This window comes from Melospiza georgiana, chromosome 13, assembly GCF_028018845.1.
Source record: "Melospiza georgiana isolate bMelGeo1 chromosome 13, bMelGeo1.pri, whole genome shotgun sequence".
NCBI classification, from domain to species: Eukaryota; Metazoa; Chordata; class Aves; order Passeriformes; family Passerellidae; genus Melospiza; species Melospiza georgiana.
The window spans coordinates 3,977,207-3,998,948 of record NC_080442.1 but is presented as its reverse complement, the minus strand read 5'-3'; the positions used below and the strand labels follow the sequence as shown (position 1 = coordinate 3,998,948).

General features: G+C 57.3%; 2 protein-coding genes across 2 annotated transcripts; both read right to left on the bottom strand.

Annotated features, from left to right (window-relative positions):
* Positions 1-131: 131 nt before the first annotated feature.
* LOC131089072 (uncharacterized) lies at positions 132-6,467 on the bottom strand. Its single transcript, XM_058033595.1, has 13 exons — positions 6,281-6,467; positions 4,689-4,852; positions 4,187-4,245; positions 3,434-3,588; positions 2,922-3,025; positions 2,742-2,800; positions 2,364-2,500; positions 2,159-2,283; positions 1,975-2,033; positions 1,477-1,631; positions 616-722; positions 419-532; positions 132-227 (listed from the first exon to the last, which is right to left on the bottom strand). The coding sequence occupies exons 1-13, from the start codon at positions 6,465-6,467 to the stop codon at positions 183-185; spliced, it is 1,470 nt and encodes a 489-aa protein (XP_057889578.1). The 3' UTR covers positions 132-182.
* A 1,073-nt stretch (positions 6,468-7,540) lies between these two features.
* On the bottom strand, positions 7,541-20,390 carry C13H15orf39 (chromosome 13 C15orf39 homolog). Its single transcript, XM_058033420.1, has 4 exons — positions 20,330-20,390; positions 9,633-12,680; positions 9,237-9,270; positions 7,541-9,032 (listed from the first exon to the last, which is right to left on the bottom strand). The coding sequence occupies exons 2-4, from the start codon at positions 12,631-12,633 to the stop codon at positions 9,029-9,031; spliced, it is 3,039 nt and encodes a 1,012-aa protein (XP_057889403.1). The 5' UTR covers positions 12,634-12,680; positions 20,330-20,390; the 3' UTR covers positions 7,541-9,028.
* Positions 20,391-21,742: the final 1,352 nt, after the last annotated feature.

Genomic DNA, 21,742 nt, shown 5'->3' with positions numbered 1-21,742 from the left:
ACAAACAGTTTATTTAACATACAAAATTCACAAAAATGATTCCTTAACACACCTGAGTCTGCATTCTGCTCAGGGAGCACCTGGCAGCTGCTGTCACAAGGTCAGGGAGAGCTTCTCAGCATCTCCTTCCCACACACAGCCCCTCTCCAGGCTCCCCCCAGCTGCAGATTCTGCTTCTCTCCTCAGGCAGAAGTGCTTTGCCACTCAAAGTGACCATCATCAGAGTCCTGCAGGGGAGAGGGAAGAAGTCACTTGAAACCCCTCCAGTGAAGGCAGGAGTGAGGGTCCCGGCCCTCCAGCTCCCCACCGGGTTCTCCAGCCCCAGAGATCCTCACCAGCTAACAGGAGAACCTGTGAGCTGCAGAAACACCAGCTCCCAGGCACAGCAGATAATCCAAAGGATGCAAAGGCCACTCACCTCTGTCCAGAAGCCCTGGTTATCCATTTCCAACGTCTGCACCCCCACTTCAGGGTCTCTCCTGTCCCAGAGGGCTTCTCCAGCCTGCCAGCCCAGCCTCCTGGTGCCCAGGCACTGGGGAGGAGAGCACAGGCACTGCAGCCCCAGCAGCCCACAGAGCCCCCCAACCCAGCCCAGCAGACAGAACCAGCCCTCACCACGAGCACGACAGGCGCAGCGATGATGCAGAGGCCACCGATGACCACCAAGGCCACTCCATAGGCTGGGAATCCTGGCTGGGGCCTGGGAGGATCCAGGGTGTCCTCTGGAGCAGAACAGAGCATTGAGAGCCTGGAGCAGCTGCTCTGCCCCACAGGCTGCCAGCCACCCACTGCCCCAGGATGAACACAGGGGATTTATGAACTCCTGTTCCACCCTCTCCATGCCTTCTCCTCCCATCCCACAGCAGAGCCTGCAGCACAAGGTCCCCAACCCCAATGCCCCAGGCCATGCAAAGGCAAAGGGCACAACTGCCACTAAATGTCACTGCCTGCTCAGCTCAGCAGCCAAGACACCTGAGCCTCTCCTCACACAGGGGATCAGGATGGGGTCAGCTGTGGATCCACCCTGCTCCCAGTGCAGGTGTGGAGCTTGGAATCTGGATGTGGCACTTGGGGATATGGTTTACGGGTGACTGTGGTGGTGCTCAATTAATGGGTGGACTAGATGTTCTTAAAAGTCTCCTGCAAATTCGATGATCCCGTGATTCTGTAACCCTTTGCTCTGGAGCTTTGTTATCCCCTGCCCACTGGGTGAAAAAATCCTTAAATTGATGCTGAAATAATTGCTGTCCCTAAAGGCTTAAAGACACACATCTTTATCTCCAAAGACAACAAATCTACAACAACCCTAAAACAGCCACCATGAAGGCTCACAAGATAGTCCTCATCTACTTAGAATGACAAATCCCTTCTGTCAGTGATTTCTGTACCCGTGGTTATCACCTGGACAGTGAAAACCAGAAAACGTTCTTCAATCATCATGTCAGTCATTTTCCCAGGTACCAGAGGGGAGCTTACCTCCCACAGCCAGAGAGAATGGATCCACGTGGATGTCAGAGCCAGCCAGAGCCTGGTCTGGCCCCACCGAGTGCACGAGGGTCTTCAGCACCTCCATGCTGGTTGGAGCAGGGTGCTGGAAGATCATGTTCCCATGGCAGAGCAAGGAGCCAGGCCTGCAGACAGGGTTGGGAACAGCTCCAGCACCTGCCAGGCCCACCATGACCCCACAGAGGGATGGGTGGGGATGGGTGGGCACTCCCAGCCTCCTCCCAGAGGGTTTTGCTCAGCAGGAAGAGATCTGTGCACTCAGGGAGCCCTGGCATGGAAGGGACATCCCTGGAGGTCCAGCAAGTCACCACAGCTGCAATGGCTTAATGCTTGACCTCAGCTTCCTCTGCAGATCCTTCTGCAGCCAAAAACGTGCAGCTGTGAGCCATGACCTGCTGGCTGATGTCCGAAGGGAGCCCCCCCTGCCCCTGTGCAGCCCTGCCCCACAGAAGCCCTGCTCCCACTCACAGGAATTCCTTGATGATGGCTGTCAGGAAGGATGGGTAATCCCTCAGGGCTCTGGCCACCTGGAAGAAAGGGCGTGCTCAGCTCTCTGTCAGCTTTTGGGGCACTTTGGACACCCCAAAGCAGCCCCTCTCCCTCCCTTATCACCCCACTGGGAGGACCACAACCCCACCGGCCCCATTCCTACCACATCACCAAGTTCCCTGGAGAGATTGTGGTGCTCTTCAGAGAGAGGATCCCGAAGCTTCTGGCTGAAGGGTCTGTTGGTGACGACAAAGGACAGAGGGTACACAAGCAGACCCAGCTTGGACCCTGAAGGAGCAAGAAACAAGCCCTGGCTGAGCACATTTGGCAGCGACTCTGCCCACAGCACACACAGGGACCATCCTTACCCTCCACCGAGATGGAGCTCAGGTCCTTGGAGAGGTCTGAGAGTGCAGTCAGGGCTTCCAGAACCTCCTCAACGTCAGCATGGACAACTGTGTCTAGGTAGAGGTCTCCAGTGATCTCCGTGTACCCACCCAGGTTCCTGAGGGGAGAGAAGAGCTCTGAGCAAGGCAGGAGGGTTGGGACCCAGCCCCAGCACCTTCACTGGAGGTTTTCTCCTGAGAGCCCACAGAAGGGGCTCAAATACAGTTTCCCCCAGCTGCACAACCCCTGCCAGCTTTTCCCCTCCCCTCCATCCTTGCAGCACAGCTGATGAGCTGCAGAGGGCACAGGAGAAGGCAATGAAATTAAGAGGTTGGCAGAGGAATAGCTACACCCCATACCTGAGCTGGGAGATGGTGAAGTTCCTCACGTTGTAGAGGCCACTGACAGATGCAGTAATCTGGGCAGGGAGAAGACAACAGTTCACACCTTTCCCTGTTTAGCACAGGTTAATCCAGCACCCAGGCTGTGCCTATTCCCCCAGCACCTCCTTTTGGAAAAGCCCCCAGGGCTTGGCATACCTCTTGGACCAGCTTCTCCAGCAGGTCCGTCCTGTCCACCCCAAGCTGGGAGCCAGTGAGGGAGATGGACAGCTTCTCTGGGTCCAGGTTCTCCACGCTGAAGCCTAAGGGAGTTGGGAAAAGCTACACTCAGAGCTGTTCCTGCAGCTTCCTTGGGAGGTAGTGCTCAGCCCAGAGCTCACCCATGGCCACACAGCAAAGGCAGAAAGCAGCAGGGCAGCTGAGTGAGGAGGGATCCCCTTGGATGTGGGAAGGGGTCAGGATGCACCATTTCCCAGCAGAGCTGGGGCAAAGAGGGGAGGCCAGGGAGCTGAGCAGAAGCCCTGGCCCACACAGATCCAGCTGCTACAGATGTGCCCTCCACCACCCTCCACATCCTTACAGTGGCTTTACACGGGGATGTTCAGTGAAGGAAAAGCCTGGAACCCAAACTGCATGGGTGTTGGCTTGGAGAGAGGCACAAGGAGGGCACCTGGCAGCAGCCCTGCAGTGGGAAGACCCTCAGCACTCACCAGCAGACTGCACGGACTGGGGCTCCAGCTGCCAGCTGAAGGTGCTCCTCCCCTTGCTCGCCTCGGTGACCACGGTGCGGATCAGGTGGGAGTTGGTGGGAGCAGGAGCATCCCCCCGGAACAGAACCTCCCCTCTCACCACCACGGAGCCTTTCCTGCAGGGACAGGACACAGTGGGCAGCACAGCTACTGCTTTTTTTTTTTTCCAGGTGCATTTATCCAGAAATTCAGACAGGGATCCCTCGGGATGGTAACACCAGGGAGGGAGTGAGGCCCCTCAATGCTCCTGTCTGGAGCGTTTTCTGGGCAAACCCTTCCCTCCAAGCCCAAGCTGCAACAGCTTGGAAAAAAACAGAGACCACTGCTGCTTCCAGCAGGGTCCATCTTTATTGCACACACTCCAATATTTATGTTTCTAGCATGGGAAAGATTGAAGAAAATCTCATTAATGTGTAAGGGCAAAGACAAAATAGCTTGCACCACCAAACACTCATGAAAGCACACAAGGTTTTGGCCCTTATCAGCCGTTCACCCCAGCATCCACCTCGCAGCCTTCTGGGAGCCAAAGAAAAACCATTCACGGGGGTGTTATGGCTGCAGCCATTCCTCTGGAACGCACCTCTCCCAAGGGAACACAGTCTCTATCCAAGTGTAACAAGTTGCTCTCCTACTCAGGACTCTCCTTAAGGCCAGGGTGGCCACCAGAGGCCACTGCTGCTACAAACCCCAGCCCTCCTGCAGCTGCACACTCACATGAACTCGAGGACCTTCGCCCGCAGGAAGCTCTCATAGCTGGACAGCATCTGGTTGAGCTGGAAGGAAGAAGCACCTGGTAACTAATTGAGGAGGATTTCCAAGCTCCCCCATGTGAAGGGGAATTGCAGGAGCAGGTGGGCAGTAAATAATAACTAGAGGGAAGCCAGCTCAGGCTGCCCAGGGGAGTGCCAGCCCTCTGGGAATGCTGGGGATGAGCTGGGACACCCAGAGCAGCCACCCCCATCCTGGCAGGGAATACCCCAGCAATAATGCCCTGTGCCAGGGCCCTGCAGGCTGCCAGGGCTGAGGGGAGCCCAGTCCCAGCTCAAACCAAGCTCCAGTGGAGCAGTTCCAGGGCTTTGCCCACCCTCACCACGCTCAGGTGGGCACCCAACCAGCCAAGGGCTGGTGCAGCGCTCAGGCTGCTCCCCCCATCAGAGCCTGGCCCCACCCCACACCCCACAGTGCCAAACGTGTCCCAGGCACCCCCAGCACCCACCACGAGTGTCACATCTCCCTCCAGCCGCCGGTAGCTCAGGGAATTCCTGCTGCCCAGGCCCGGGGCGTAGGCGATGCCCAGCAGCCGGAACTGCAGGGGCAGCACGTGCACAGGCTGGGCGGGCAAGGGCAGGCCGCGGGGGTGGCACACAGCGGGGGCTGTCCCTGTGGAGCCAGGTGTGCCCCTTGTCATCAGCTCAGCTGGGCCGGAGGCCGCTCTGGTGGCTGCAGGGAGCTGCTCCGAGGCTGTGGAGGAGCTCTGAGAAGCGCTGGAGCCACTGGGCACAGCATGGGCACGGAGGGTCGGTGCTGCGGGCACAGCCAGGCTCTGGGAGCTGGGCAGGGAGCTGGCTGCAAACCCAGCCCCAGGAGAGCACAGCAGGCAGGATGGAGACGTCACAGTGAGGTGCAGAGCTGGCTCTGTGGAGCTGGGGGCAGGCACAGGGCCTGGGCTGGCAGGGCTGGGCCCTGCAGCTCCTGCTGGAGTGGGAACGGGTCCCACTGCTGCTGTCCTGGGCTGGCTGGGCCTGGGTTCTCCTGTCACACACGTCTGTCCAAGCTCTGGGGTGACACCAGGGGCTGTGGAGCCCATCCCAGTCACGGTGGGACCTGCAGGGCTGGCAGCCCTGGGCTGTGCAGGGGGACAAGGCCACTCACTCTGTGTCCCCAGGGTGACAGCAGGAGCCCCAGATGCCTCCATGGGAAGGGAAGAAGCCAGCAGGTGCTGATGGTGGGCACCAGGAGCTGCTGCAGCAGCAGGAAGTGATACCAGGACAGCATCCAGGAGTCCAGACCCAGTTCCCGGAGCAGCTGCCCCAGGCAGGGCAGTGCCAGCAGTGCCCCAGAGCCCCTCTGGTGCCAGGGCAGGGGACACCCCCAGCGTGCCAGGGCTCAGCTGGGCCCAGCTGGGTGTCCCCTGTGCTGGCAGAGCAGAGGCCACCACCTGCTCTGCTGGGCTGGGGCTCCAGGAGCCAGCACCCATTGGTGCCCATGCGGAGACATCGGGTGGCACCTGAGACCCCACAGCTGCTCCTCGGAGTGGCACCAGTTGGGTGGGTGGCACCTGAGTCACTGCAGCCCCTGCAGAGGGGCCAGCAGCAGCTGTGGGGAGGGCAGGAGGGCGCAGCCATAGCTGGGAGGCGGCAGGGACACCAGCAGCTGTCTCACTCCCAGCTCTGGGGGTGGCCTCAGAGTCTCTCTGTGGGCTCTGGGGCTCTGCTGTGCCCGCTGGCTGCCCCAGGCCACCAGCTGCACTCACTGCTGGCATCTGTGTGGCATCACCTGGGCCTGCTCTGTGGAGGCCACCCCGAGCAAGGTGACCCCAGGAGCCCGGGCTGGGGACACCCTCAGGCTGGAAGGGCTGAGCTGAGGCAGCAGGCGCCCCTTTGCCAGGCCACGGTGTGGGGGACAGTGTGACAGCCATTGCTGTGCCCAGCCTGAGCCCTTCCCTGTCCCCAGAGCCAGGCTGCCCCTGCAGGGAGGTGCTAGGCGTCTGTGTCCCCAGGCTCTGTCCCTCAGCAGTCACAGCTCCCTGCATCCCTTGGACGCAGCCCGAGGAGAGCAGGTCCCCACAGGCTGTCCCCAGAGTGTCACCCGCCGCTGGCTGGGAGGCTGCTGAGCCCGGGGGAGCCCAGGTGACAGCAGCCAGAGCGGCCAGGCCGTAGGGGACAGCAGCGGCACAGGCACACACGGCCAGCAGCAGCAGGGCTCGGCAGCACGGGCCGGGGGCAGCAGGAAAGGGCGCTGTGCCCGCGGGCCCTCCCTGCCCAGCGCGGGGCATCGCTCCTGCCGCAGTCGCTCCGACCCCTCCGCTCCTCCGGGAGAGCCCACGGTGAGAGCTCAGCTGTGGAGAGGGACAGAGGGGATTCGGGGTGACTCCCTGCACTCCCACATCCCAGTGTCCAGCCCGTTCCCAAGCTTCCCATTAAAGCCCCTCCCTAGTCGCCAGCAGGCTCCCAGCTCAGGAAAGGCTGAGCCAAGCCTCAGCAGCTCCTGGGAAGCTCCCAGGGTTGTAACAGCCCGGGGCTCAGACATTCCCTCATTCCCTGCCCCAAACACCCTCCTGATCCCCAGAAACCTCCCCAGGCCCCCCAGCACCCCTCACCTGGCAGCAGCCCAAGAGGAGAGAACACCAAGGCCCAGCCAAGCCCTGGCTTTTATCTGCTTTCCCAGGGGAGGAGGTGGCTCTGTCCCAGCTGCTCCCAATTAACACAAACTCATCTGAGCTCCCCCAGGTGCAGCTGGAGGGGTCTCAGCTTCCCTCTGCTCCTCATGGAGCTCACAGCAGCAGCAGCAGGAGGGGGTGGGCCTGTCCCTCCAGGCAGGGTGATCCCCAAACCCTGCTGATGCTCCCCAAAACTCCCTGTTTGTGGGGCTGTGGCAGTGTTCACCTCCTGGGCTCCACCAGCTGTGGATTGCAGCACTTGGCTTTGGGATCAGGCAGATTCTGTGCCTGATGGAGGCTCACAAGGGGGAAGAGTCTCGTGGGTCAGCCCAGGCTGCATCCCTGAGCACCCCAGGACTCTCCTGCCCCGTTTCTGATGCTCAGACATCCACCAGCAGCCTCTTCCCAGGCTGTCACCTGTGGGGTTAGAGGAGGCTGGGATGTGCTCCTGTGGTGGCATCCTGGACACTGGATCCAGCCCCCAGGGATGGCACAGAGGGGCTGGGCACAGCACTGGTGGGTTGCTGCAGGGAGAAGAGGGCAAGTGCATGGGGTGGGGGATCTGGGGACCCCCCAGCCCCAGGAAGGTCCCGTTGTGCCCAAGCTGGGAAGCAGAGACAGAAGCAGGGCAGGTCTGGAAACAAGCCAAACTCGTTTAAACCAGGTGAGGTGAGGCAACTCTTCATATTCTTACAAAAAAAATTAAATAAAGGGAAGGAACTTTCTTCCCTGGAACCTTATATATGTACAAAACCAACATTATTAACAAACACTGCTTTCCAAATCACTGTGCACAGGCATGGAGTGGTGGGGGGGAGTGAGGAGAAGAGCAGCACCTCCCTCACACCCACAGCCACCCCATCCCCACGGAAAACCAGGAAGGCACCCACAGAAATCCCCCAGTAGCAAACACACCTTTTGGCAAAAAAAAGTACAGTTTGGGTAGGGTCACTTCTACCCACCTCCCACCCCAAAATAAATATTCCCTGTAGTGAAATAAAAAATCAGAATAACCCTTGTTTTGTTCTCCCTGTGCCCTGCAGCAGCTTGAAGAACACCTGAGCAATGAGTTTTTAAGGCCTCTGCTGTGTACCCTGCTGCAGCCCCCCAGGGTGAGGGGCTGCCCATTGGTCCTGCCATGCCCACATCCCTCCTGGCGTGCCCATAACCCCTGGAGATGAAAGGATCCCTCCTGCCAAGCTCTGGCAGCATCACTCCCCTCTGTGCCCCTTCAGTCTCCACCAGGGTGGTCCCTAAATGTGCATCTCCCATGTTCTCCTTTGGGACAGGACCTGGGACATGAAGTGATTTGGTTTTCTTTTCTTTAACAGTCTCTTTAAGAGTTTCTTGCAGCCTTTTAGTTTAAATAAAAAGACATGTATAAATTATTGTATTTCAAGAAAAAACCAACCCAAAACACATGACCTGAAGGCAGCAGCTCCTTATAAAGGTTAATCCAGAACATTTGTAAAATGTCTTCATTTATGACAAAACCAACTTAGTCCTGGGACTGTGGAAGTCACGATTCCCTTGCCCCTGCTGTTGTGCCAGGTCTTGGTGGTACTTTAAAGGTGAAAATCACAGAGGAAGGGGATGTTTATTATTGGGAAAGGCATGGATAAAGCAGGAGGGGGATTAAGAGGAGAGAGGAGGAGGTGGGATGTCATCCCTGCAGTCCCTTTTTCCAAGGCTGGGGACGGTGTTGTGGCCATTTCCATGCTCCTCTTGCTCCAGCTCCACTGGAACTCCAGCCATTCCCTCTCAGCTCCCCAGGGCAACCACAGATGGGAGGCGGGAGATGCACTGAGAGATGATCCATTCAAAGAAAAGCAGCTCCAGCTGCCGTGAGGGGCTCGAGCCCATGCCTGCGGGCCCGGATAACCTACCAGCAGCAACTCTGTGTGTGTCCCTGGAGCACCCTGAGCTGCTGTCCACCCCGAGCAGCACCCCAGAGGGTCCCTGCCAAGGTATCAGCATCCTGGATGATCCTGATGCCGGTGGGACCTGAGCACCTGCCTGCAGGGCTGCTGGTGGTGTCGGCATCCTCAGCTCTGGGGACTCAGGACCTTCCCATTCCTGTCACCCTTTGGCTGTTGCCCTTGGCACATTCCTCAGTGCCCCTTTTTCCTTGATCTCTCTGTGGCTGTTGCTTTTCCACCAGTGCCTCCAGGCCAGGGCTACCTGGGAGAGAGGAAGGAGTGGTTAGGGAGGGCACATCTCCACATCCTGAATATTCCCAGCTCCAGCCCAGCCCCAGGAGCAGAGCATCCCCAGCCAGCTCCAGCTGCTCATCATCACATGAAATCCACATACATACCCCTCAACAAAATGACAAACAAATCCCACAAATTCCTAAAAAAACACTTGGGAAGAGGAGTTACTTACTTGGAAGGCTGCTGGCCAGTCTCTGAGCTTGAATCTGAAAGAAATAAAGGTGCTGTTAACGGCCTTGAGCAGCAACAAAAGGTTATCTGGACACAGCAGTGAAGTCATCAGCCAGATGGGACAGCCATGGGTGACAGGTCTGACACTGTGCCCTTGGATGGGCAGAGGTGGCCTGGAACAGTCTGAAACCTCCTTGACATGCCCAGGATGAGTTTTCTCCCTTCCAGCTCAAACTTTCCCCCTCCACAACCCACGGAGGGAAATCTGGGCAGAACCCTCAGCAGGACAGGGATGCTGAGGCACCTTTGGATGCTCCCCAAGAACAGCAGCACCTGGAGGGCAGGTGCAGCTGGAACATCCCAGGGACCCATCCCCAGGAGATGCCAGGCTACCTACCGAGCTGCTGCTGGATGGAGCTGTGCCAGTGGAGGTTGAGCAGGTCGGGGTAGATTTCAGGAAGCCACTTGATGGCCAGGAGCTTCAGCATGCGGGAGGTGCAGCTCTTCAGCTCCAGCTCCCTCAGGTGCCTCTCCTCCGAGAGCGTGGTGGGACGCAGCTCCACCTTGTGCTTCTGCAGCACTTGGTCCACGAAGCTCCCGGGCAGCTTTGGGAAGAGCTTCTCCTTCACCACGTGGATGGGGATGAAGATGGCTCCCGCCCGGACCACGTGCGGGAAAGGGCAAGCGGACACGAAGGTCCTCAGCTGGGAGAGCAGCTTGGTGAGGAGCGCGGCCACGTCCTGGAAAGCCAGCCAGATCTCCTTGCCATTGCTGGGCTTCTGAGCACTGGGAGCCTTGGAGGCCTCTTTGGGGCTGGGCAGGGATTTGGGCATCTCCCCCAGCTCTTCTGCCAGCTCAGCCTTCTTCAGCCACTGGCGCAGGAGCTCCGGGGAGGAGCGGGACACCGAGCCCGAGATGGCGTCACACAGCAAGGTGTGCAGGCTGCTGAAGTACTGCCCCGAGGGGGTCCCTGAGGGGATCCCAACCTTCTTCACCACCAGCACCTTCTCCTCCTCTGGAGCTGGGGGGGCTTTGGGAAGCACAGTCTGGGGAGGGTTTGGGGCTTGGACGACGCTGAGCTGGGGGCTCGGCGGTGGGAACGGGGGGTTGCTGGGTGGAGAGGAGGCTGGAGGAGCTGGAGTGGGGGTGCTGCTGGGGGGGCTGGGCTGGGGGGCTTGAGAGCTGCCATCCTGCTGGGGGGGCTCCGTGCTGCCCAGGAGGGAGGGCTGCAGCTTGTATTTTTGGAACATGAAGTTGGCTGAGCTCTGGAAGCTGCTCCTGTCCCCTGAGTCTGCCTCAGGCCCCCGGGGCTGTGCCCCCTCTCCCAACCCCACCTTCCCTCCTCCAGCTTCTTTCTCCTCCTCATCCTCTCGCTCCAGTGGCCCCTCCGCACAGCCAGGGGGTCTCTGCGTGTCCCCAGCTTCCACCAGTCTCTTCTTGAAGCTAAGGTCCAGCACCATGTCCTTAGGGGGTGGTGACTCCTTGCTGCCCACCCTGTCAGGGCTGCCCTCCTGAGACTCCAGCTCTTGGGGCACAGGCTTTGGCTTTTTAGGGACGCTCCTGTAACAGCTTTCCCCTTGGCTCTGCACTGCATCACTGCCCGACCTCAGGCTGGGCACCGCCGAGACGTCTCTGAGGGCAGCAGGCTCCTGGCTGCCAGCCGTGCTCTGGGGTGAGGAGTGCTCCCACAGGTGCTTCCTGCAGAACAGGATGGGGTCTGTGCCCTTGGCCTTCTCCAGGTACTCCTGGTAAGGTGCCAGGCTGAAGACGTTGTGGATCACAGGCATTGGTGGGGAGGATGACAAAGCCTTGGTGTCCCTCAGGTCCTCCAGCCCTTTGCTGGGGGTCACAGATGGGGAAGGGCAGATGAGCTCCTTGGCTGGATCCATGACCTTGCAGGCATCTCCTTGTCCTGGTCCCCCATGGGGGGTGTCCTGAGGGGCTGGGCTGCTGTTCCTCCTCCCTGGGTACAGGGGCTCCTCCTCCCCTTGCCTGGGTTTCTCCCAGCTCCCTCCTCTCTCAGGAAATGTCTCAGTGAGTCCAGCAGAGCCCCCAGAAAGCTTCTCTGGGGCGCAGACAGGCTGGAAAGCGCTGCTGTGCCTCGGTGCTGCTCCCCACTGCGGGCTGCCCGCCCTGTGCTGCCCACAGCCCGGCTCCGTGCCGGGAAAGGAGCCCTGGAACACGGATGCACCGCCCGGGCTGAGGGCAAACCCCGGGTACCCGCTGTTCCTGGGCACCTCGGCATCCCTGGCTGCCTCAGCATCCCTGAGTGCCACCCCCAGCCTGGCACCCGCTGGCCTCGGCACGTAGGGCTCCAAGGGGCTGGGAAAGTAACTCCTGGGCTCCTGGGGCTTGAGGTAGGTGCTGGGAAAGGGCTCCCTGCTCCCCATGTAGCCAAAGCTGGGCAGGGCACTGGGCTCCCCCACAGTGGGAGCTGGGGGGTGGTAGAGGGGGCCAGATCTGTGGGGTGACAGTGGGTAGGGGGGAGGTGGGAAGCACATTGCTGACCTCTCCTGGATCACTGGGCTGCTGTCAGGTGGCTGGAGCTTGGCCCAGGGCTCCAGGCTGAGGCTGGGGACCTCCGGCATCTTCTTCAGGCCCTGGGCAGAGGGACAACTTGCTTCCAGGAACGGGGTGCTGGGGGGTGGCCCATACTTATCAAAGGTGAGGCAGTAGTGGGGTAAGGCGGCGGGGGAGCTCAGCTGCTCCCTGGAAGGCAGGGCCAGGCTGGAGGGCAGCGGCAGGAGGCTGTGGTCAGCACCAGGACCACTCTTGTGGGGCTCGCTGGGGTGCAGAGGGTGGGGGGCAGGAGGCAGGGCCCAGTTTGCCTCCCCTGGTCGCTGCTGCAGGCTCTCTGCTTGTGCTCCCAGCAGCAGAGCCATCCTGGGAGCCAGGAAGGAGGCAGGGGCTCCGTACACAGGCTTGGGGACTGCCAGAGGAGCTGCCTTCTTCACCACTACCGGCTTCTTCACCGGCAAGGGGCACCTGGGACTGTCCAGCTTCTTCCTGGCCATAAGCAGCTCCTGGCTCAGGCTGTCCTTGCTCTTCTGGGCGTCTGGGGGCTGCAGCCTGGCGCTCAGGCTCTCTGGGGGGTACAGCAGCAGGCCCAGCAGCGGCCCCTCGGCCGGCACGGGCTGGCTCAGCGCACCGGGGCCATAGTGCAGGTAAGCAGGTGTGGGGCTCCAGCCAGCCGGGGGCTGCTCGGGGCCCTCGGGGCTCTGCAGAGGGCAGGCAAAGTAGGAGCCCTTGTAGCTGAAATGGTTTCCAGAGCCAGGGTGGGGCACGGGGCTGGACGTGCCAGGGATTTTGCCGGGCAGGCAGCTGGGGGCGGGCGCCAGACGAGGCAGCTTCTTGAGAACCACGGGGCCTGCAGACTGCGAGTACCGTTTGGAGGCCATTTATACCTCGGCGCCGCTGTCCCCACGGGAGAGGTGAGCTGGCCTGCCTGCAAAAGAGAGAGAACGAGCCATGAGCAAGGCAAGTCCCCACAGCCAGCAGCCTGTGATGGCACGGGGTGCCAGAGGGCTACAAGCCATCCCAGAAGGTGAAAGTGTGGTGGCTAACAGCTGCTCTGGAGGCCTCACAGTCATAGATCACCCCAATTACACCTTGACCAGTCGTTGGGGAACCAGCGCAGGCCGTTAGGGAGGCAGAGAGCTGTTGGCCACTGAGCTGGGGGGTAACCGAATTCACCCAGCCAGCACCAACCACACGGGGCTTCTGAATCTACATAAAGGTGCCACCATCCGCCGGTACAAGCAGGGGTCGTGATTTCACTGATCTCAGAGTGCTAAGGACACACAGCAGGGGACTTTCAGTTTAATCACAGCAGTGCACCTTTACTGAGGGCCAACAACAATGATGCCACAGAGAGAGATACAAAGAAAACAAAATGAAGGGGAGAGAGAGAGAAGTGAGGGTATTGCTACCAACAGAGAGACAAAGTCCTCATGGTCCAGCCAATAGATTCATCTTCATTCCGTGGCGAATCATCAAAGTTACCTCAGCAAGTTACTCTTTGTAGTCTTTGTCTAAAGCGAGTGGCATCTGGCCAAGAGGAGGGGAAATTGATGGGCTATTGTGGAGAGGCCTGTTGCTCCATGGAGCAGGTGTAAGAGTACAGAGCAAGCTGCTCCGTGCCAGTCCCTGCCCAAAGCAGTGTACCGTGGCAGCACAGCACGCAGACCTGCAAACAATCACTTGGCAAGCATCCACCCCAACCTGCCAGAACCCCACTCGGGGTCTTCAGGGTCTCTGTCCTTGTGAGGGTCGTGAGGCAAACGATGGAACATGGGGATGCAAGTATCATTGGAGGAGAAGGCTGTTGTACAGGTATGGACCCTCTTTTCATGCAAACTGAGATAAAATATTATGAACAGGCTCTACAAGCCTCGCTGTCATGGTGTAAGAGGCATGGACTGGGCACAAGCACGGAAGCTGCTTTTAGTGTATGTGGTAAATAGGTATGATTCGTGCTGACAAAATTGAAACAGTAATCGATGTTGATACAGTAGTTAATATTTGGAAATAATAAAACAGTTAAAAGGTGTAATGCCAAGAAAGGAAGGGAGAGGAGGGGTTCCATCCCCATGCCCCCTTTCCTGTAGATGTTCAAGGCGGGAAAAAGCAAGAGATAACAGCTACTAAAAATTACCAGAAAGAAAGTCAAATCTGGTTGGGTCCCAGGAAAATGTTAATTATATGAGATTCATTGCTTTGATGCTTAAATATTATATTATGTTAGTTTTGGCTTACATTACACTAGCTTGGTGCACATGTGCAACCCGAAGGTGAATTAAAGGACATGGAGGAAGAGGAGAGGCCTTCATCAATGACGACCTCCAAAGAGTGGTGCGACCACCTAAAAGAGTGGTGGAGCACACATGGTAAAGGTGGTGATGAGGGCGGAGGTAGAAGTGTGATGAATCCAAAATGGGAAGAGATGGCATTGATACACGGCATAAAAGGGGGGATTTTTGCTTGACAAGCTCGTGCATGAGGTGGCAAGGGTCCCAGAACCCTGTGCTCCATACCCCATGCAGATTTTTTTTTTGCTTATGTGCTATTATTGGAACCAAATTATCCCTTATTTTAACCAAATTATATTGTCAATAATTCAAGTGTATCTGATTTTATATATTTTCTAAGCTATTCAATTAAAATTGCTACTACCTCTAATATTGTTTGGGGTTTTTTTGACGATGGGATAATTGGGCAAATATAACAGGGACATATCAAAAGCAGAAGCATGACAGTTTTTAAAGTTTAACAGTTTATAAGCAAGTCAAATGCAACTTTCTTTGTTAGTGTAACTATGAACGTGAATAGTGTGCAGCACACCACCCTGAGAAGCCGTGCTTGATGGCTCTGGGACATGCTTGAAAAATCCTTTCTGATGGTACATGGGATACACAACAAGTGGTAAGGCCAGACTTATCAAGATGGATGCAGAGCCTCATCCAACCCAAGCTTATTATTTGTGTCAATTATTTTGGACATTGTGCAGTGTCTGTCACCCTGTCTGCAAAGGGCCCTGCAGAAGACAACAAACATTGCCTTTGTATTTAAAAACAGAAAGGGAGAACTGTGCTGGCTAACAGCTGGCCTGGAGGCCCCAAAGTCATAGATAACCCCAATTATAACTTGAGGTCATTGGGGAACCAGTCTGGGCCATTAGAGATGCAGTTAGCTATTGGCCAGTGAGCTGGGTGGTAACTAAATTCAGCCCATCAGGCCCAACTGTGTGGGCTTTCTGAAAATACATAAAGGGAACTGCAATTAAGAAAAATTTTCCTGTTGCCACATGAACCTCGAGTGTGGTGTCATGTGTCAGTGTCAGCTGCGATATAAGGGTAACCCAGGTTCTTGTTAATTGATCCCTTGGGGCTGATTAGAGTGAAACAATGCTGATTAAATGGTGTTTATAAATATATATATACACATATATGGAAATATCAAGTTTATTTTAGATCAATTTAGCTGCAGTGGTGCCGTTTTGCTTATTATCTACTGTAATAAAGCAATATAAAAAGACAAAACACTTCAAAAATGCCTAAGGAAAAGAGAAGGTAGGAAAGGGTAAGAGCAGAAAGATCCCATCACCCATGGATCTTCCAACAAGACTGGGAGGTCGCAATAGCACGGTGATGATGTACCTGGGGTGAGGAAAGGGCAAGGAGCACAAAGTTCCAGGGGTTAATAAAATGCTCAGGCTCAGGGGGAACAGCCAGGTTCCTCCCCTGGGGCAGGGAGTTTTGCTGGGATGATGTAACGCTGCGGATCACGGGACACCGATCTGCGTTATTTGTTTGCCCGTGACACAACTGCTTGTAGGTGCAGCTGAGAGGCCAATTATGGCCCATCCGAGGGGATGAATACCTACAGGCCAACCATGGCACTTGGCAGGATTTGTCTCTTATCAGCCTCTCCCCTTATCTTGTCCAACAGGTAAGTGCAGCCTGGGCTGGGGGTGTGCCCCTCTGCACTTGGGCACTCGCTGCAAATGCTCCATTGTTTGAGGCATTAACCGTGAACATTCCAGCCTCACACACCAGCCCCGACTCAAACATTCCATCGGTTCTCTTCTGCTGCTGCTCGCTCCAAATCTCACACCGTGGTGGCTTTCAATATAATGGGACAGGTGGTCATGTAACATTCTCCTCTATTACTTTGTCCAGATCTCCTGTTAATATCTCTGAAAAATGTAGCCTCACCATCATAAATTCCAAGCCTTCTGAGGCAGAACATGGAAGGCTAGTACATATCTTTTTTGTTCCAAATATGCATTAATCCTTGCAAAAACTCCCACACTAAGTTTGGCTGGAACAAAATTACACTTCGGTAATATACTTCTGTAATAAAATAAACTCAAATAAAAAATATACTTCTGTAATAAACTAAACTAAACTAAACTAAAATAAATATACTTGTTATAAAATAAACTTTTGCCACTTTTTTTTTTCAAGTAAAAAGAGTAAATAAACTTACCAAAAATGAAACTAACAATGTATAAAAGTTGTTTGACTAATATTTGGTCTCCAAATGAGTTACTTTTGATGAAAACACAAATAAAACATCTATAGATATAATAATGTCTGATAATCTTAGCACAAACTTTTAGTGCATCAGGCAGGGCTCAGATCAACACAGGGAATCCCTGCACATCTGAGTCCATTTCCACAGGGGAATGTCACTGCAGGTCCAACACCTGTGTGTGCAGCGTTAACTGGAGATGCAGAGTCTGCTGTACGATTCTACAGTGTGGCCAGTCCTGAGGGCTTTAATTGTGCAGGGATCTCCCCTTTCCACAGGATCCGGCCCTCCCTGCCAGTGGGGGCACTCCTGGGAGGCTGGTGGGGCATTTCTCCATTCATCCATCTCCTTGGAAAAGCCCTGGAAAGCTCTGGCTGCTTTGGTTCCACAGCTCAAGGAGCGTCTGTTGCAGGCAGCAGGGAGCAAAGCTGCGTCAGCTCGGGTGAGGAGCCAGCAGACACAGACCCAGAGTGCCCAAAATTCCCATCCCCGGCATCACCTTGTAAAGTAACGTGAGGTTTTTACGCCCAGGCAGCAGCTCAGCCTCTCCCTCGGGGGATTTGGGGCTGCAGTGGGGTGGGGCTGGCCCGCAGGGACAGGAGGTGGGTGCCAGCAGGTGGAGCTGGCAGCCTGTCCCAGCACAGCCCTGCGTCCCGAGAGGCCCAAGTGTCCTCTGAACATCAGCTGGCATCACCCAGCGTCTCCTGAGCATCCCACAGCCCCAAGAGCAGCACTGGACCATCAGCCAGCATCCCTCAGCATCACCCGAGCGTCCTGCACATCACCCAAGCAGCCCCAGGACAAACCTGAGCCTCACTCAGCACTCTCCCAGCATGGCCAAATGTCACCCCTGCCACCCAGCACGGCCCAGCACCCCCAAGCCCAGGGATGGACTCCCTGCAGTAGGATCTCCTCCATTTTGGGGTGGTTTTCTCCTTTTGTGGCAGCATTAGCAGGGAAGCCGAGGAGGAAATGGAGGAAGAGCACGTGGAGATAAGATAAAAGCCACATCAACAGTAGGGGAAACAGGGCAGATATGGAGGGAGACTTGTGGGGCAGATAAGGGAGAGAGCCAATGGTGCTGCTGCAGCTTTGCCAGGAGGGGACCAGAGCTCCCCAGCTCAGCCCAGAACAGCACAGCCGAGGCTGTGTTGGAAAAGAAATGAAATTTAGCAAAATGTTTAATTATAGTTCAGTTATGAGTTGTGTGTGAATTGGTTTGTTAAAAGCGGTTTTGTAGCCGTTGACAGTGTGTGTTGGGTTTTGTGTGTAACCTAGCAGGTAGTCTTAGGGATTTAATAAATATTTAAACTAGTGTAGGAAAGTAAGAATGCTAACCTGTCTGGAGGCAGCATACAATGCTCTAAGAATAAGATAAACAGAAGATTTATGATTTTGTTTGTGAACTAAGGAATGTATCACAAGGGGTCTGTGGCTAGGCAAGGGGAACTGTTTCTTGGAGACCTTGTTATGAATTGCATGTATAAAAAAGGGAAGCACCTATACGTGAAATTGGGGGCTCGGGTTTTAGGGACGTTAGTCCACCAGCTCCCCGGGCCCTTAATAAAGCACCCACAAAACTTATCCGAGTTTTGTGTCATTTATCAATCGGGCAACAGCTGCACCCCTCACTGAGCCCTCCTGGTGGGATTCTCATGCAAGCTCCAACAACTGATCCCTTCCCAGGAAGGACACTGCTCCCCTGGATCCCCTGGAAACCCTCACGGGAGCCGCGGTGCTTCCCTCCGTGCCTGCACCCTTGGCAGCAGCTCCCCCACACCATTTTCCAACAGCTTTAGCCTCAGGATAAACCCCTGGGGTCATTCCCAAGATGTGCAGGGCCAATTCCATTTCCAGCACTTAGATCCAGGGAAAACAGCTCCCTTCAAATGGAAACAAGCTTGAAGAAAAGCCCAGGCTGGGTTCTTTTCCTTCCAAAAGGGATCTCTTGGGAGGGTGGTGTTTAAATCCATCTCCCTGGGAGATGCTGCGTGGGAGGGCCATGCAGGCGTGGGATCCTTTCCCAGCTGGGACAATGTTAGGGGTGGACAAGCTGGGACAGAAATCCAGGATCTTGTGAGTCCCGATGCTTCCCCACTGCTGCTTCCCTTTCCCAAAGCCCCTGGGATCTGCAACTCCCCTCGGTGGGGACATTGTGACACCGCTGTCACCACGGGATCGAGTGACGCCACCGGGCACCATGCAGCCGCCCTGTTCCACCCAGCTCCGAGTTAAATTCTGCCTGGAGGGCTGCAGGGCAGCACGAGGGATCCCAGTGCAGGAATTGTCTGATAGGGCTGAGCTCATGAACCAAATTCGGGACAGGGGCTCCCTCTCTCCATGAAATCCACAGCGACTTTGCCCAACCTGTGCCATCCCCACACCTGTGCCAGGGCAGGAAAAAACTGCTCTGCTTTTGCTGCCACCATCAGCCTTTTCCCTCGGGGACTGTCCCAGCCAGGGGGGAGGAGAGGGACACGTGGGAATCAGCGCTGGGGGCGATGCTTGAAGAACCCCAACACAGGCAGCCAGTAATTCCGAAACCCTACAGCTGAGAAAAGCGGCGGGTGCAACAAACACAACCCCCCATTCCTCTTTTTTAGTGTTCTTTTCCCTTTTTCCCCCTCTTCCCTCTTCTCAGGGCTTTTTCCCACACGGGGCCGTTTGCCCGGGAGGGAGTAAAAGTAAAACCAAGCTCAGAGTGAACACGTGTCCGCAGCAGCGAAACCTCCCTGATAAGCTCCGGGGGGAGCCTTATCTGCCGCGCTTTGGGTGTCCAAAGGACACGGGAGGGCTCCCTCTCCCCCGCGGCCTGCCAAGGCCGTGGGGAACACCTCGCACATCCCTTTTGGCCCCGACAGCCGCCAGCAATGCGCCCGTGGGTGTTATCAGCGGAATTTCCTGCCCGGGATGCGATGCCCGGAGCGGGAGCCTCTCTCCGCACTCTCCCGCCTCCTCCGCCGCCACGTGATGCCAAAAGCGGCCGCCAGCTCCCGGCCGAGCCGCAGGGATCGAGCAATAAAAGCTCCTGGAGCCGCCGGCACCCGGCAAGCCCAGCCCCCCGAGGGGCTGCGGCACGGGGGGGGCCCGGGCTCTCCCCGCACTCCAGCGGGAAGGAGGCGGATTCCCCCGGCCGCCGGCAATCCCGGTTTCACAACCTCGGCGATTTTGGGATCCTGCCCTGGAGGTCACCGTTCCCATGGCCGGCGGGCTCGGATGAGCTCACCGGCATCGCTCCCCCAAACTTCGGGCATTTGAGAGAACAAGCAAGCGGCCTCAGCCCCCCCTCATTCCACATCTTGTCCCTTTTCCACAAAGTTTGCAGCTCCCCAGCTTCTCCCAGCCGGAGCCTTCCCGTGAACCAAGCCCGCTGCTTTTTAAGGCAGTATCCCTCTGGAATGCATGCACCAAGCCACGGCTGGTCGATTCAAGCTGAAATCTCCCCTTTTCCCCAAGGAATGCTCACTTTTATTTAAAAACCCCAAAACTTCACGGGGCAATGAGCAGTCACCAGAAGTGCTCAGCGACTGCGTCCCCTTCTGCTTGGGGAATTAAAACCCCTCCAAAAGGCATCGATGCCATCCCGGCCCATCGATGTCACTCACATCCAAGGCTGGCCACGGTCACGGCTGGGACCCCCTCGGTGCTGGCAGGCGCTTGCCAGGACACGAGGTGTGGATGTGGCAGGGCTGCGTGGCCGTGGCCGTCCTTGTGTCCCCTCCGCACAGCCACGGCCCCCGCATCAGGGCGGCCAACACTCCGGCGAGCCCCACAGAAACCTCTGGCAGGAGCTTGAGCGCGCTCACGCTGCGAATCAGCCGCATGATCCAAAGTGTCCATAAATGGGTAAAATCCCGGGATGCGGAGCTCACAACCCGTTTTTCCTCGCACGGCCCGAGGAGGAGCAGCCGATCCCGAGGAAGGCGTGCAGGGCTCCCCCCTGCCCGAGGGTTTCAGCCGCGGGGGGAGCCCAGGGCAGGCGCGGCGCTGGCTGGGGGTCCCCCCGCCCCGCTGCCCCCGCATCGCTGCGCGGCTCCTGCATCCCTCCGGGCCCGCACTCACCTGCGGCTGCGGCGCGGGGCCTCCCCCGGCGCATCGCTACGGGCTCGCCTGGGGGCTCGGCGCGCTCGGGGAACGGGGGGCGCTGCCCCTGCTCGGCCGGCAGCCCGCCTTGTGCGGAGGAAGTGGGAGGAGGAGGAGAAGGAGGAGGAGGAGGAGGAGGAGGGCTGGGTGTGCGTGTGGGCTGGCCGGAGGAGGGGAGGGGACGGGACGGGACAGCAGAGGACAGCCCAGCCACATGTGCGCTGAGCTGGGCTGCGCTCGGAGCGGGGTCTCTCGGGACGGGGACACCCCCCCGCGGCACCGGGGTCACCCACGGAGGGGTCCCCGTTACACAGAGCCCCCCATTATAGAGGAGGCGCCGCATGGAGAGCCCACGGTGTGCAGGGGAGCGTTATTAAGAGCAGCCCTCATTTTACGGTGACTCATTAAGGGGACCCCCATTTTGTGGAGCCCCCAGTGAAAGGGGCCACCATTTCAGGCAGTCCCCGTTAGGAACTACCCTCACTCTAAGAGGCGACCCCATTAGGGAGGAGCAACCTTACGGGCACTCTCCTTACAAGCAGCGCCCATTAGGGAGGGACCCCTGAAGGACCCCTCATTTACAGGCAGTGCCCATTAGAGAGGGACCCCTGAAGGACCCCTCACTTACAGGCAGTGCCCATTAGGGAGGGACCCCTGAAGACCCCTCATTTACAGGCAATCCCCATTAGGGATGTGCCCCCAATTACAGGAATCCCATAAGAGCGGAGCCGCATGGAGGGGACCCCCGGTGCGGGTGTCCCGGCTCACGGGAGGGGATGAGGTGATGTGGCTGTGGGACATCGAGGGGATCGGTACTAACTCCGTGCCGCCAAACCCAGTTTAGGGGCTCCACGGCTGCCTGAGTAACAAATGGTTGAAAAACGCGCGCACAGCTCACCCTGACAGCAAAGACCTTCATATGTAACATTGTTCTGATGAATTGGCGCCGCTCAATAAAGGCGTGAATCATCTTGAGCCATGAGCGCACCTTAGGCGGAGTCACCCGCCCTGGATCCGGGTGTGCTTCTTAGACCTCCACGGGTGTTAAGGAGTTTTATTTCCCAATTTACCGGCAGTCCCCACCAAGAGGACCCCCCATTTCAGCCCATGCATTGTGGGGGTTCCTGTGAAACAGGAGCTCCTTTACAGAGCACAGAGGAGCCTTCCCGGGATGCGGCCGGAGGTCCGGCTCTGGCCGCACGCAACTCGCTGTGCTCACAAAAAATCGCTTTCCCCTTCCGTCTGCAGAGCCAGCGATCCGCTGGCAGCCTGGGGTGGGCTGGGGATGGCGTCTGAGCCCCCTCAGAGTCACTCCCCGCCCCAAAGCACAGCCCCTCCTCCTGCGTTTAACCCCTGCCAGCCCCAAGCCTTAACACGGAGCGTTTATCTAAG

Excerpts from the sequence above, each read along its gene's own strand:
- LOC131089072 (XM_058033595.1), bottom strand. The coding sequence starts at position 6,467 with ATGCCCCGCGCTGGGCAGGGAGGGCCCGCGGGCACAGCGCCCTTTCCT. Across the intron at positions 3,026-3,433 it reads CCAGTCCGTGCAGTCTGCTG|GCTTCAGCGTGGAGAACCTG; the intron begins GTGAGTGCTGAG and ends CAACTCCCTTAG. Across the intron at positions 228-418 it reads ACCAGGGCTTCTGGACAGAG|GACTCTGATGATGGTCACTT; the intron begins GTGAGTGGCCTT and ends TCTCCCCTGCAG.
- C13H15orf39 (XM_058033420.1), bottom strand. The coding sequence starts at position 12,633 with ATGGCCTCCAAACGGTACTCGCAGTCTGCAGGCCCCGTGGTTCTCAAG. Across the intron at positions 9,271-9,632 it reads CTCCATCCAGCAGCAGCTCG|ATTCAAGCTCAGAGACTGGC; the intron begins GTAGGTAGCCTG and ends TATTTCTTTCAG.